The following is a 14,925-nucleotide window of genomic DNA, read 5'->3' as shown; positions in this document are numbered from 1 at the left end:
TTTCCGAAAATGTAACCAAACTATTGTTTATTATTGCTCTTCAATAAAACAAAAGTATTTCTTATCCGATTAATCGATGGAATAATCGGTAGAATATTCGATTACTAAAATAATCGATAGCTGCAGCCCTAGTTTGAATAATTTAAGTGACTTCACACTAAAGACAAGAGTGAAATTATTTTCTTTCATTTTATAAGTTGAGGTAAAGAATTAATGAAAATCCTCAGTTTGCTTACCTACAGTATATATATATATACACACACACACACACACACACACATACATACACACATACATATATATACACATACATACACACACACCGTTCCCGTCGACTCCTTCGGTCTGGTCTTCACCGCCACCACCAGTGTCTAGACTCCATCGGGGGGATACGTCCCGTTTCTCTACCCCTTTAAAAAATGATTTTACAACGATGGAGTCTCGCCCAGTTGCGCTGGGTAAAGGATGCTGATAGCCAGGCTCTCATTGGCTCGCTGTTAGCCAATCAGAGTCAAGCAGCTTAGCTCGTTGAAGATTAATGAGAACTGGCACAAATCGAGCCGAGTCTTCCTGCAGGCTTCCTATACCACGCTAGAATGGGTTGAAACAAGGTAACCAAGGCATTTTTTCCACAAACAATGTTACAGAGTCCACGGTAGAACTTCAGACATTACCACAAAGTAATGAAATACGTGTGACAGGACACCTTTTAAGACCCTGCAAAAACCCTGGTATCGGAGAATTTAGGACGTAACATAAAACGATAACCCAAACCTCTAAAGAAAAGAGCAACCAGATCACCAATAAGCTAACTGTTGAGACACTTTCAGTCAGTGTAACAGTGACGGTTTATTTACACGCAGCAAACAAATGATAAGAAACGGTAAATCAACTAAAAGTAGAAGCCGAAAAACGTCAAGGTCACCTTTTTTTGTTTTTTATTCGCTGTGTAAGGACGACTGCCACTCTTCATTGCATGGTGTAAGTTGTCTTCACTGCGCATATGACAGACAGTAAACCTCTTGAATCTTTAAAAAGGGTCAGTTCACCCAAATTCTAAAAACATTTTTAAACCGAGGTTTGCGGATGATTGTGAGTAACAGTGACACTGTTTCTGGAAAAGGTTTTTGCAAACCTGGTGTGATCTGGGATTGCGTTAGGATGGCAGCTGCAGTTTCAGACGTAGATATCTCAAAATCTCGGAATGTGAAACTGAAACTACCTGCTGCATAACTAGATATCACTGGGGGTAAGCAAGAAAACAGATTTTGTTTGGGACACTTTAGCGCAACACAAAACTTTGTTCATGTGAAAAACAAACTGCCTAAAGCACGTACAAAACATGTTATTTTACAATTCAAATATGCTTCTTTTTATGATCATAAAACATTTACAGCAGACAAAATATATGTGTACTTTATATTGCCTCATCAGGAGATCCCATATCCAATGCAGAAACTTAATACATTTGTATACAGGATTTGTAAAAAATATATATATAAATAAAAGCTACACTCACTGTATGAAAGGTGCTTTATGAATTAATGACTTATTGAGACTGACTGATTAATTTTCTCATTGATGACAAATACAACATAAATAGGAAGTATTGGTCACCGCTGTTTAAGGAAGCGTTGCTTGTGTGCATCCCCGCTCCCCCAGCAAACAATGACAAGCAGTTTATAAAAAGCCATCAAAAGTTACATAAGAAGAGAATAATAGTAGAATCAACAGGAAGATGGCATGTGTAAAGATTTACGGATAAGGTCAAGCTCTCGTATTAATCTAAATGCTTTCCTGTTCCACTGGCAGCTTGTTATTATAATTTCTTGTTCGACTTTTTTATTATTATTTTTTTTTAATTATTGTTCAATGTTTTAAATAACATCATCAGATAAGGTTTCATGAACAAACTAGAGCGCAGACCTCAGCCAAGGCATGCCCGATCTCACAATGGTAATGTAGTTTGAATTTCCCCAGACGGGAACTCATTTCTCCTAATTATTCCGACACCACGTGAATGCAGCACAAACTTGCAATGTTAACGAAAGTGAAAAATAATGTGTGTATCCGCCCCCGTGAGTCAGATCCGCTTCAAAATTGAATGCGTTCTTCCTTGGCCCATGCTACACTCTTCCACCAAGTTCCATGAAAATTGGGCCGGTGGTTTCTCTGTAATCCTGCGGACAGACAGACAAACCAAAACAACCAACCCCTAAACCTAACCGAAACACAGACAAACTGAACCGAAAACATACGCTCCTTGCCCGGGGTCACAAAGCATGTCAGTCAAAAAAAAAAGGCTACATTCATTCAACTGTTATAGCAAAAACATGCAGCTTTAAGTAGATGCCGATAAAGTAAAGAACAGATTCAACTCTTGATGAACCGTGAGGAAGTTTAATGGCGTTGAGGGGCTGCAGGGCCTCCCTTCACCACCTCCTCTCCTGTGTAAACTCAATGCAAACTGCTTCAACTCTGTACAGAAAAAATAAACAGCCTTTTTTATTCTTTTTCTTTTTAACGGCTGCGGTGTTGACCAGTGACGCTGCTGCCGTTGTTAAATTTTTGACGTTCTCTGATCTCATTTTCGAGGGAGCGGAGGAATTCCAGAACAATAGGTCCGTTTCTTTGTCGAGCTTCCTCGGCTTCTAATTTTAAATAAGACGAGAGGAAGGAGAAGAAGTGCAAAGAAAGGCTCCGACAAATACCTTCCTACTTCACGGGACAATTAGTCCTACATACCAACACACACACGCGAACACACACACGCATGAACACACAGATTGTATATTTTCCTTTGTGTAACACATTTACATGCACCAGACTGCAGTTTGCGTGTGTGTGTGTGTGTGTGTGTGTATATGTGTGTGTGCGTGTGCGTGCGTGTATGAGTCTGTGCGTGTGTGTGTGCGCCCGTTGTCTGTGTGTGCGTGCATGTGTCTGTCTCTGTTGTCTGTGCCAGTGTGTGTCTGTGTGTGCGTGCGTGCTGGTGTCTGTTGTCTGTGTGTCTGTGTGTGTGTGTGTGTGTGTGTGTGTGTGCTTGTTTGTCTGTGTGTGTGTGTGTGTGTGTGTGTGTGTGTGTGTGTGTGTGTGTGTGTGTGTGCGCGAGTGTGTGTGTGCGCGCCAGTGTGTGTGTGCGCCAGTGTGTGTGAACAGCGGTCCTACCTGCGGTGAGCACCTTGCGCGTGCGCAGAAAGCTGATGGCCAGCCTCATGATGGAGGCCTTGTCCAGGTGGGAGCTGGTGCTGTGGGGTAAAGGCAGCTGGTGCGCCAGCTCGTAGAAAACCTCTGTCTCCTTGCTGCGCCGGCAGCGAGCGGCGTCCCGGGACTTCTCCTTACGCCGCTCTGAGCTGCTCCTGCACAGAAAGCACAGACAGGAGGAGCACGGTTACACCTTCAGTTTGGTTTGGGACTAGGGGTGGGAAACAGGTTTGTATGTATTAAAATCGATTCTTTTCCCTTGCATGAATATTTTTAATTAATATTTTTACCCATGATTTGCCTAAATATTTTCTCTTTATATGGTACCGCTGATGGTGACTACATCATATCCATCTGACCAAAAGCAGAAAGTCTACTAAAAACATACTTATTCACAAGTATAAGTAAAAAAGTAAATAGTAAGAATTTAAACAAAGACAGGTGACAAAAACAAGATAAAATGACGCCCGGATAGCTCAGTTGGTAGAGCAGGCGCCCATATATAGAGGTTTACTCCTCAACGCAGCGGGCCCGGGTTCGACTTTGCTGCATGTCATTCCCCATCTCTCTCCCCTTTCATGTCTTCTGCTGTCTATCAAAATTAAGGCTGAAAATGGCCAAAAAAAAAAAAAAAAAGACAGAGAGAGAGAGAGAGAGAGAGAGAGAGAGAGAGAGAGAGAGAGAGAGAGAGAGAGAGAGAGAGAGTGTGTGTGTGTGTGTGTGGGGTAATTGCTCACAGCAGTCAGTCAGCTGTGGCAGTTGGGGGCGAGCAGAGGTTACAGCTCTCGGATAGAAGCCATTTTTCAGTCTGATTTATTATTATTAATATCATTAATCCATCATGAATCGCCATGTGATTCGACAAGCGCCGAGTGTGAACGTCCACAGTTAGTTTCACTAGAGTTCACTCAGAAGTTAAAACACAATAAGCTTTTGAGAATAAATACAGGGAAGTGTTGTGTTCTCTGCAAAGTTATTCTGGAGCCTCCGAGTCACACTGCCACAGTAATTAAGCTGCACTTTAGCGAGACATTTGACCCATTCTACTGTACGCCTTTATTTCTGAGAAATACCACGTTAAAATATGCCCAAAAGCACATCTTAAAAACACATTTACAAAAGTGAGATATAGAGGGAGATAAGAGATGAACAGCGTCTTAAGATCCTTCTTAAGCCACCATTTCCCTCACTTCCTACATATATTGTATGGCCTACAATAACGTGCCTTAAGATAGAATACTAAGCTATTGAAATAATAAGTGTTGGCACGATTTTATAAATTGCTTTTATACATTTCAGATTAAATGTAAATTGCTGTTTCAGGTAGTTTAGCTCTATGTTCCCACATTTCTACGACATTTTCAAAATTAGGTCTTGCGTTCCTACATTTCCCTTCAATTTAAGCCCTATCCTCCCACAAACATTTTTAGGGTATGGGTTAGGGTTAGGGTTAGGAGGTAAACTGGGGATTTCCACCGAATGCGTGTCGGCTCCGTGCTCCGCCGTCCGTCAATACCCACCAGGTCCGGATTTGTTGCGTAACGACTGCGGCCATGACTGACAGCTGAAGTCACGAGGACCCACGAGATCTCGCAAATTCAGGTAGAATAGAACCACAAAACCAACAACAGTTTGTTTCCATCCAGAGGAGTAGAGGGGAAACAACTCTGCTGTGTTTTCAAGGTGTAGTGCAGGGAAATATGACCCGCCGTGAGCACAGTGTATTTTACTTTGAAAATTAACCGGATGTTTTATTTTGTTTCTGTGCTCGACTTCCTGTCCCGCACTATGTGTCGTGTGCTGAATTGCTGCGGAGCTCTCCGGCAAAAATAGAAGCTCTGCGTATCTGCTCCGGAGGGCTGCGGACCGCTGGAGCTGGGACGCAGTCGGAACGCAGCTGTTCTGCAGTCAGTGGAAATGCACACAATGGCCCTCATTTATCAACCTAACGTAGAAACCAGCGCAGATAGGAGCGCAGAAATCATCTTACGACAGGCTTCACGTGTGATTCATGAAACGTTCGTGTCGCACCAATCAGAGCGTAAGAATGGTCGTACATTGATAAATGCAGCGGCTGGAAACGACCGTAATTTAAATATCACGCCCCAATATATTCTGGGTTTTGAGGCCTCGCCCCTACAATTTACGACATGGCGAGACGTAATCCGGCTGAGAAGCGGCACTTTCCAGAGGTGGAGCTTGAAACCCTGATATCTCAGGTTCATTTGCACTTACGTTTGTAGATTTGTCAGCCTGGAAACTGGTATTAAAGGCTGTAGAAAGAATGAGGAATGGAAAGAGATCACTGGCGCAGTCAACGGTGTTGCCGTGGTAAATCGGACTCTAACGGAAGTTTATTTAATTTATACATCCTTGACATATGTATGCTATAGTTCCCATAGTGATATACAGGCTTATCTTACAATCTCTTAGGCCTACATGGTTTACGTATATTTAAATAAACACACAGTAGCGGAGTTTATGCAGTGTCTTTTATTTTACTCGTGTTTTCTTCATGAGTCAGAACCAGACAACAGCTGTGAGGGAGAGCGCGTGTCCTCCGCCCCCCCCTGTCTGGACCACCATCCTGACCCTGTCCCCTGACAGCAGAGGGGCTGGAAAAACAAGCCGAAAGAACTGTCAATGGCTGAAATAAATCGTTCACTTCTGGCCATTAACGACACTTTAAAAGAGAAACGAAAACCTGAAGAATAAATAAAAATGTTATTTTTAGGCTATCATTGCCAAACGTAACACTATACATTTTAAAAGCGAGGAATAGTATCCTGTCTCCTTCGTATAGCCCCCAGTTGGGGCTGGACACTGGCCTCTGGGCATCGGGTCATCTGGCTCCAGAACCCCAAAGGCTAAAACAATGTTGTATAGTAGGGTGCAAGACCATGAGCCATCTGCCCTTAATCAATCCGATGGAGCGCTCCACCGTGGCCCGTGCGCGTACGTGTGCACTGTTGTACCGGCGAATAGAGGTCTTTTAAAAGAGCCAGATCTTCCATTGCTGATAAGTGATCAAGTGATGACTTCTCCTTCTCCTGTTAAACTTTTTATATGCTGCACCGCAAGTCTACACTGACTCGAAAACTTGCGTACACGAGTTCAGACCAGACGTGAGATTATATCGCAGCCTACGCTCACGTTCAAATTGATAAATCCCTTGCTTTGCGTAGGAATCGGCGTACGCCCGTCCTACGTCCGTTTTTGCTCGTACGCACGTTTCATAAATGAGGGCCATTGAAACATAATGACTCTGCCGCTGTTCCGGAGCGGATCCGCAGACGTTCTGCAGCCGGTGGAAATTGGGGGTAAAATCTGATACAAATTTATGAAAAAGGAAATGCGGGAACATAGGGCCTAATTTTGGAAACAAATCTTAAAAATGTGGGAACTGTTGGAACATAGGACCTAATTTTGAAAAAAATCTGAGAAATGTGGGGACATAGGGCCTAATTTTCAGTGAAACATCGGGAACATAGGCACGCTCTCGTCACTTCAGTCTGAATCCAGTATGAGGTCAGTATGTCAATATATCAATGATACCTTTTCTAAAGCCACATGTGGCTGGTTCGAAACACTGTATCTTACACTATCTTCTTACTGCTGTGGAAATCACTTTCCTCGGTTTCCCTTCGCTTGAATACATTTTACTCAGCAGCCAAACCGCTGTTTTCAAATTAAAAATGACATTCAACCATCCTGACTCAGGTGAGTCAAAGGCACTGCTGTGTGCAGCGTTGAGAGGTTTTGTTTATTCGACTTGTTCCTATCGATTTGGATTGAGCAAGGCCTATTGAGCACAACTTAATTTGAACTTTGCAAACAGAAGGGGATGCTACGTGTTTGGAGCCCAGCCACGACACACGGAGGGTTGCAGACACTAATAGGTTTTATTGGATGGCAATTTCTTTTCAACTTAAACACTTAAAGAGGCGGAATCAAGTATTTATTTTCATTTCCTCAGGTTAATTCAGTTGCTGTTTAAAGAAAAACAGTTGTTTTGGCCAAAAGTTCACAAGATAAATAATTTATTCCAACAATCGACTGGAATCTTAAAATCTTTCTTTTTATAGCAAAATGCTGTCTACAAACAATGCATGAGACCTGCAGGATGCCCGAGTCATGTCAGCAGGCAGAACTCTGGGTAAGTTTCCAGGAATATGGTTTCTTTTTTTCTGGCTCTATGCTCTGAAATGAATCAGATTTTGATATCAAAGCTCAAACAGACAGGCAGTCCAAAAGTTCAGCCTCTGGTCCAAGAGAGCAGCACAACAAACCATATTAGGACACAACACGCATGGAGTTTGGCTTCTCTGGGTTCGGTCTAATGCTCACATTTTCACAGTGTATATCTGCCATTGTTCAACGCATTCTCTCTGAACGGGTCCGTACGATATAAAGGCTGCACAATTAATCGCAATTATCGAAATCCCAATATGGACTAGTGCAATATCCAAATCAAATGTAATATTTTCTAAAAGCAAAATATGTGTCAAACCATTCTGGGTTAAAGGAGAAATTCTGCGCAAAATGAACCTAGGGGTCAACCGTTCTCTGGGATTTGTTTTCATGCTAATCGAATGTGACCAGCTTTAGCCCAAACCGCTAATTAGCTTAGCTAACCATCGGGGCACGAGGAAAGTAAAAAGAAATCGCTATTTCTATACCACTAACAATGCTCAAAATAGCACCACACTTACAAAAAGATAGATTATAAAGACAGTACCGTTCGGTATACAGGCAGGCGCCATCTTGGGAAAATGGTCACGACCAGTCGAACAACGAACACCGTGCAACCAGTAACATAGCTCAAGCACGGCGTTCGGCGTTCAACTGGTCATGACTGTTTTCCCAAGATGGCGCCCGCCTGTATACGTGAACGGTACTGTTTTTCTAAACTCTCTTTTTAATAAGCTGTCTGTACACTTCCAAAGTTCTCAATGCTTCGGTTTACATGTAGGGACCCTCTTTATGCTACCGTGGAAGAGAACGGTCAACTCAGTAATCATGTGTTATTAACCCCTAGGTTCATTTTGTGCCGAATTTCTCCTTTAAGTGTTGTGGCGCTGCAGAGACGTCCCGGCCTACAAATCCTATTGTATAAAACTAAAGAAAAAATCTGTGTTTGTACTGTACTCATTTTAATGTTTTTTTTATTTTTCAATGAAGAGAATGAATGAAAAAAATGACACAAAAACTCATTCCCTCCAATATCGTGAATCACATCGTGACCGCAATTTCAGTCAATTACAGATACCAAGTTTTCCATTTGGGATAATAAAGTGACTGAACTGAAGTGGACTGAACTGATAATCGCAATACGATATTTTCATCATATCGTGCCGCCCTATACGAAATAGCAATACCAATTGGTGACATCCTACGAAATTAGGCGACCGTCGGCTGGTCAAGTGACGCTGGCTACAGAGCTGCGCAAGCTTTCGCTCGTTTCAGCGGATATGACCGTTAAGTTTAGCCGACAAAAAGTGAGCGTCATGCGGCGGTGCCAGTTGAGTTTAGGCACCAAAACGACTATTTCCCCGGCTTGAAAGCAAACAGCAGCAGTCAATGTTGTGCATACAGCAAAAAGTACGTGGAATACATACGAATTACTGTGCATATTACTTTTCGTGGCTATATGTGTGCAACAATGTTCAGTTTTATATACGAAAAGACTGCAACACAAACAAAAAAACAGGAGGAGCATGAGGGATCAGAAATACACCATCCAGGGTCCAACGTTTCAGACCAGCAGCGTCTCACACAGCAGACTGTGTAGCAGCTGGAAATGCCTGAACTTTCTCAAGAGGCCACTAATATATAATATATGCATGTAGGGATGAACAGTGACCAATGTAAATATGCCATAGAAATTTACAGTAGGCTAAAGTTTAAATTTTCAATGATAAATCAACAACTGGTCCAAACAGGTTAGACAATTTAGTTAGTAGTGTGTGTATTGGCAGCAGTGATGTATGTGTGACTAATACTACTAAATAATATTTTTGGTACTTACCATTATGGTTATAGGATGTGCAATGCCTGATAAGGAACTGGTGCAATATTTATGTATAAACTTTTTCAGGACATTGTATTTTAAAAGATACTTTTGTAAAAATCACAATAACTTTAGAGATCTTCATTGTAAAGGGTTTAAACAATGCTTGTTTAATGAACCATAAACAATTAATGAACATGCACCTGTTGAACGGTCGAAAAGACAACAACAGCTTAAGGGCGATAGGCAATTAAGGTCACAGTTATAAGAAAATTAGGAAAGTAAAAAGACACTTCTACTGACTCTGAAAAACACCAAAAGAAAGGTGCCCAGGGTCCCTGCTAATCTGCGTCAACGTGCCTTAGGCATGGTGCAAGGAGGCATGAGGACAGCAGATGTGGCCAGGTCAAGACATTGCAATGTCCCTACTGTGAGACGCCTAAGACAGCGCTACAGGGAGACAGGAAGCACCGCTGATCGTCCTTGCAGTGGGAGACCACGTGTAACATCACCTGCATAGGATCGGTACATCCGAATGTCACACCTGCTGGACAGGTACAGGATGGCAACAACAACCGCAAGAACTGGCCAGTCTGGTGCAGTACATGAGGAGGAGATGCACTGCAGTACTTAATGAACTGGCCAGTCTGGAGCAGTACATGAGGAGGAGATGCACTGCAGTACTTAATGAACTGGCCAGTCTGGAGCAGTACATGAGGAGGAGATGCACTGCAGTACTTAATGAACTGGCCAGTCTGGAGCAGTACATGAGGAGGAGATGCACTGCAGTACTTAATGAACTGGCCAGTCTGGAGCAGTACATGAGGAGGAGATGCACTGCAGTACTTAATGCAGCTGGTGGCCACACCAGATACTGAGGGCTATTTTTGATTTTGACCCCCCCTTGGTTCAGGGACACATTATTCCATTTCTGTTAGTCACATGTCTGTGAAAATTGTTCAGTTTATGTCTTAGTTGTTAAATCTTTTAATGTTCATACAAATATTTGCATATGTTAAGTTTGCTTAAAATATAAAAGCAGTTGAAAGTGACAGGACATTTCTGACAGTATATATATATATATATATATATATATATATATATGCTATGTTATATTTCATTGTGCAATACAAATAAAGGCTTATCTTATCTTAGTCACTACAAAAGAAAAGGAGAAGAAAAAGGAGAAGTATTGCCATCACAAGTAGTGCTACAACTACCGATTGTTTTCATTGTCTATTCATCGGTCGATCATCTTCTCAATTATTAGTCTCGTTTTGTCAACAACTCAAAGATATTCAGTTTACTGTCACAGACGAATGAAGAAACTAGAAAATATTCACATTTAACAAGCTGGAATCAGAGTATTTATAGCTTATTTTTTCATTAAAAAAAATGACAAAAACCAATTAATCAATTATCAAAATAGTTGGCGATTAATTGAATATAGGGCTGCAGCTATCGATTATTTTAGTAATCGAATATTCTACCGATTATTCCATCGATTAATCGGATAAGAAATACTTTTGTTTTATTGAAGAGCAATAATAAACAATAGTTTGTTTACAATATCATCTGTCTAAAAACTAAACGTATGAAGTGCCATATTACATTGTAAAATTTTTAAAGAAAACATTTTCTGAAATGACATCAACCTCACACTAAGGCATACTTAAACCTTAAGTTGTACAACTTAACTTTCAGAACACAAGTTTCATCCTGGGACTGATCTGTATATAGGCCTATATGTAAATATATGTATATGTAAATAATAATTATACTCAATCTATTTTAATTTATATATTTGATTACAATGCTACACAGCTCTGTTACACTTATGCTAGTCGATCAGCTGTTTCTCCGTGAAGAGAGAGAGTGAGAGAGAGTGGTACGCAACAATCAGCTGTTTCTCCGAAGAGATAGTCAACAAGTCGGCTCTTTAGATCAAATTGTGGTCACCGCTACGTATTTTCTTGTCTTTGTTTTTGCTAGTTGGTGTGTTTGGGGTAGTTTCATCGTCCATAAGACTCTGATTTACTTTTGTCGGGTCCGCTTCATGGAATGGATGATTAAGTTAGTTCAATGTTTTCTGTTGAGATGCTGAAGCACTGACGTCGTGCTATTATTGTGCTAAGCTAGTTTGGTTTTTCAGTAGACACACTGTACAGAGTTTTCGTTTTAATCACGTTTGAACTGATTCCAATCTTTGGACACTTTCTGTGGTTTTCTCCAGCCTGTCTCTTCTCTTAGCCCCTCACTATTTACGCTCTGGCATGTGCCGCCAGCAGACTGAGCAGCGTCTGGTGTGCGACAATAATAACGATCCGTGTGGAAACACCGTCTGTCAGCAATACAACGTTGGTAACATTGATTTAACGAAGCTTCGAGGATCGAGGATTTTTTTGTAATCAAATTAGTCGAGTTATTCGAGGAATCGTTTCAGCCCTAATTGAATAGTTGAAAACTAATCGATTAATCTTTGCAGCCCTAAACAGAAGTGTCATCATTTTGTACCCGGTCAAGTCAACTCAGTTTTATTATAAATTATAAAGCCCAAAATCACAAATTAATTTTGTTAATAAATTAACGAGTTTGCATACCACGTTTGAATGAGCGCTATATTTCACAAGGCCCAAAGGGAGCATGTTGTGTAAAAACCCTTATCAGCATCTCCCTGAACAAAGAGCTCTTCAACGTTTGATCTGTCTGCAGGCACCGTGTCGATGATAACTTCAAAAAACCACAACAGACGGTGAGGTGTGGCTCCGCTCTGCCGAACTTTAGATGCCCTCTCTCTGTGGTGACAACACGCACTTTATCACAGTGGATCACGTCTGTGCCAAAGCTGCAACATGCAGCCCCAGATTAAACCCAACCGTGCAAACAGAAAATCAATTCTGTGGCTGAAACTCAAAACTCACAAAAGATAAAAGAATTAAACAAAAATAAAACAAATGATTGATGAAATGCTGAGCAGCGTAGGTTTACACACACATGCACACAGTGTGTCTCATTCAAATGCAATTATTTTCAATATATCAGAGTTTTTTGCAGATTTCCCCAAGTCAAATTGAAGACTTTTTAAGACCTTTTTAAGACCATTGTGAGTTAGATTTAAGAGCTTTATGACAACATCAACTAAGCCCTACATTCAGTTTTTTCAAGCCAAGTATCGCTAAACGTCCACGTCCCCAAAGCTGCAGTTTCATGTCTGTGGTACAATCCGAAAGAAACTGGCGTTAATAACACGAAAGCTGATTGGCTGCAATATAAGTTGCACGTTGGTCTCATTTGTAGTTGTAATACAGCGAAACTAGATTTGGACTAGCGAAAGAAAGACCACGGAATAAAAAAATAAAAAAAAAAAGGGACTTTTTTTTGGGAAATTGTTGGGTCTCTGTAAAATTATAGAGTTTGGTCTAGAGATACTCTTATCTGTAAAGTGTCCTGAGATAACATCTGTTTGATTTGACCCTATGAATACAATTTTATTGAATTAAATCCAGCCGTACAAAATGTAGCATGCTGAGCAAAGCATGTTCACAAGACATCTTGACAGGGAAACCATTAGCAATAATAAATAAACCATCTGCTTCACATCAACAACAGCAGTGTTGCTGGTGACAATGGTTCACATTTTTAAAATCCCAGTTTCCCCTCTGGCTACAATCTAGACCCTAAAGAAACACAGAGACAGAAACCAATCATAATCAAAACATGCAAGCACACTATTTAAGGAGACGATGGCCTACAATTAACAGGAAAGGCAGAGCACAGCAGCACCATTATCTTATCTTATCGAGTGCATGTTCCATCAGTGCGTCTCCTTGCTCATCTCTCTGAGGTTTAAACTCATTAACCCCGACTGACCATCACCCAAACGGCAGAACAGACAGCCGCTGACCGCTTCACTCAATCAAGTCAATTGGAACAGCTAGCTTCAATTGTGTGTGTGTGTGTGTGTGTGTGTGTGTGTGTGTGTGTGTGTGTGTGTGTGTAGTGCCACTCTTTGATTGTCTGGGCCCATTGTTGCCGCATGTCCCAGCAGACTGTATCAGGATACAAAACAATGGGAGTCACGGTGCTTCATCAGGGCACCAAGCCTTCTGATGTACTCACTGACCCCTCACTCACGTTCACACACGCACACACACGCACACACACACAGGTAACTTCGCATTTACCCATGTCCTCTACCTACAGTAGGTACAGTGCTGCTGCTTTACTTCAAAATTGTAGTCGTGTCTTTCTTTTTCCCTTCATTCTTTCTATTTCATTCCATCCCTTTGTCTTTCCTTCCTTTCCTTACTTAACTAGTGTGAAAGCAAAAGTTTGGGGGAAATTGTCATCATCCTCATTAAAGCTCGAATCTGTAACTTCCCACGTGCTGTTGGCAAATGGCTTTTCAAAAAAAGATGTCCAAAGTACATCAAAGAAGGCAAAGCATCTGGAATCTCACAGAGCATTGTTATTCAGTAAAAGGATTGATTTACATTCACTCCTCTGTGACAGTAAACTGAATACCTTTGAGTGGTGGACAGAACAAGACATTTAAGAACGTCATCATTTTCACCGTTTTCTGACATTTTGTAGACCAAACAACTAATCGAAGCCAGAAAGAAATCAAAAGATTCATGAATCGACTATAAAAATAATCGAGAGTTGCAGCCCGATATAGTTTGCCCCAAAAGGCTGAAAACTGCAGCCCGATCCACAGTCTAAACCAGATACTGTATGTGTGAACCTATCAAACTCTGGAAAGTAAAAGGGTTGCACAATCTGGCTCCATATCTCGGTTTTATTTAGATGATGTTTTGGCCCTCACACACATTCTTAAAAATCCACAATTAACAAATCCAGAGTTGGAGCCAGAGTGTGTAACGCTTGCTTTCTTACTTTGAAATCCACTTCCAGTGATCAGACCGTCACGACAGCCCTTGGTGTGCGTTCCTTTTCCATTTTGGCCAATCAATAACTCAACATTCACACAAGAACCTTATTGTATCTGCATTGGATTGTTTTTCTTTTCTTTAGTTTCTAATGGACTAATCTTAAGACTAATGGGTAATACAAATAATAAGTTGGATCTCCTTCCTTTTCACTGTCCTTAGTACATCATCTCTAATCTAGGCCTGTAACAATTATTACATCATGGTCGTAATTCTTTTTTTTTTTTTTTTACATAATCACTGTTTGTTTAACCGCAACGAATTGCTGACATTAGTCCTAAGGGGTTTGACCGTTTATGGTAATTGTCAATCAGGATCCAAATTTAGCACCGACCACCAGCCAAATGCTGGTAGGGTGTGCAAGTGGCTGGTAGATTTGCGTCACTCACCAGCCAAAAAACAATAGTTATCTATTGAGTGGCTGGTCAAATTTGAACATTCACTATATGCCATTTGGCTGGTGGACAAAAAAAAAAAGTTAATTATGGACCCTGATCGCAATTATTTCTGAGACAATTCATTTCACAGCTAAATTTGGAATTGTTACAGCTCCACTCTAATCTGATTACATCTGGGACAGGTGTTGCGGCTTCTAATCAGAACCAGTCTGCTGTTTGTTGGGACACCTTTCTTGGTTTCTTCCCACTGAATCCCCCCCCATACAACCCAGAATCCACAGCCCCTGTAGAGATCGTCTTGTTGATCGGGGCTTGTTGGCGGCACCATGCTCCCGGGTCAAACAGTTCTGTGAAAATCGCTCTT

The 14,925-nt window shown here is 41.2% G+C and overlaps 1 protein-coding gene across 1 annotated transcript in view; it reads right to left on the bottom strand.

Annotated features, from left to right (window-relative positions):
• The window catches only part of epas1b (endothelial PAS domain protein 1b), an 88,873-nt gene that overhangs the window by 46,688 nt on the left and 27,260 nt on the right, over window positions 1-14,925 (bottom strand). The window contains exon 2 of the mRNA XM_078273226.1: window positions 3,169-3,359. Coding sequence (XP_078129352.1) covers window positions 3,169-3,359 — 191 coding nt within the window. The remainder of the gene's footprint in view (window positions 1-3,168; window positions 3,360-14,925) is intronic.

This window comes from Sander vitreus, chromosome 17, assembly GCF_031162955.1.
Source record: "Sander vitreus isolate 19-12246 chromosome 17, sanVit1, whole genome shotgun sequence".
NCBI classification, from domain to species: Eukaryota; Metazoa; Chordata; class Actinopteri; order Perciformes; family Percidae; genus Sander; species Sander vitreus.
This window is presented reverse-complemented; position numbering and strand designations above follow the sequence as displayed.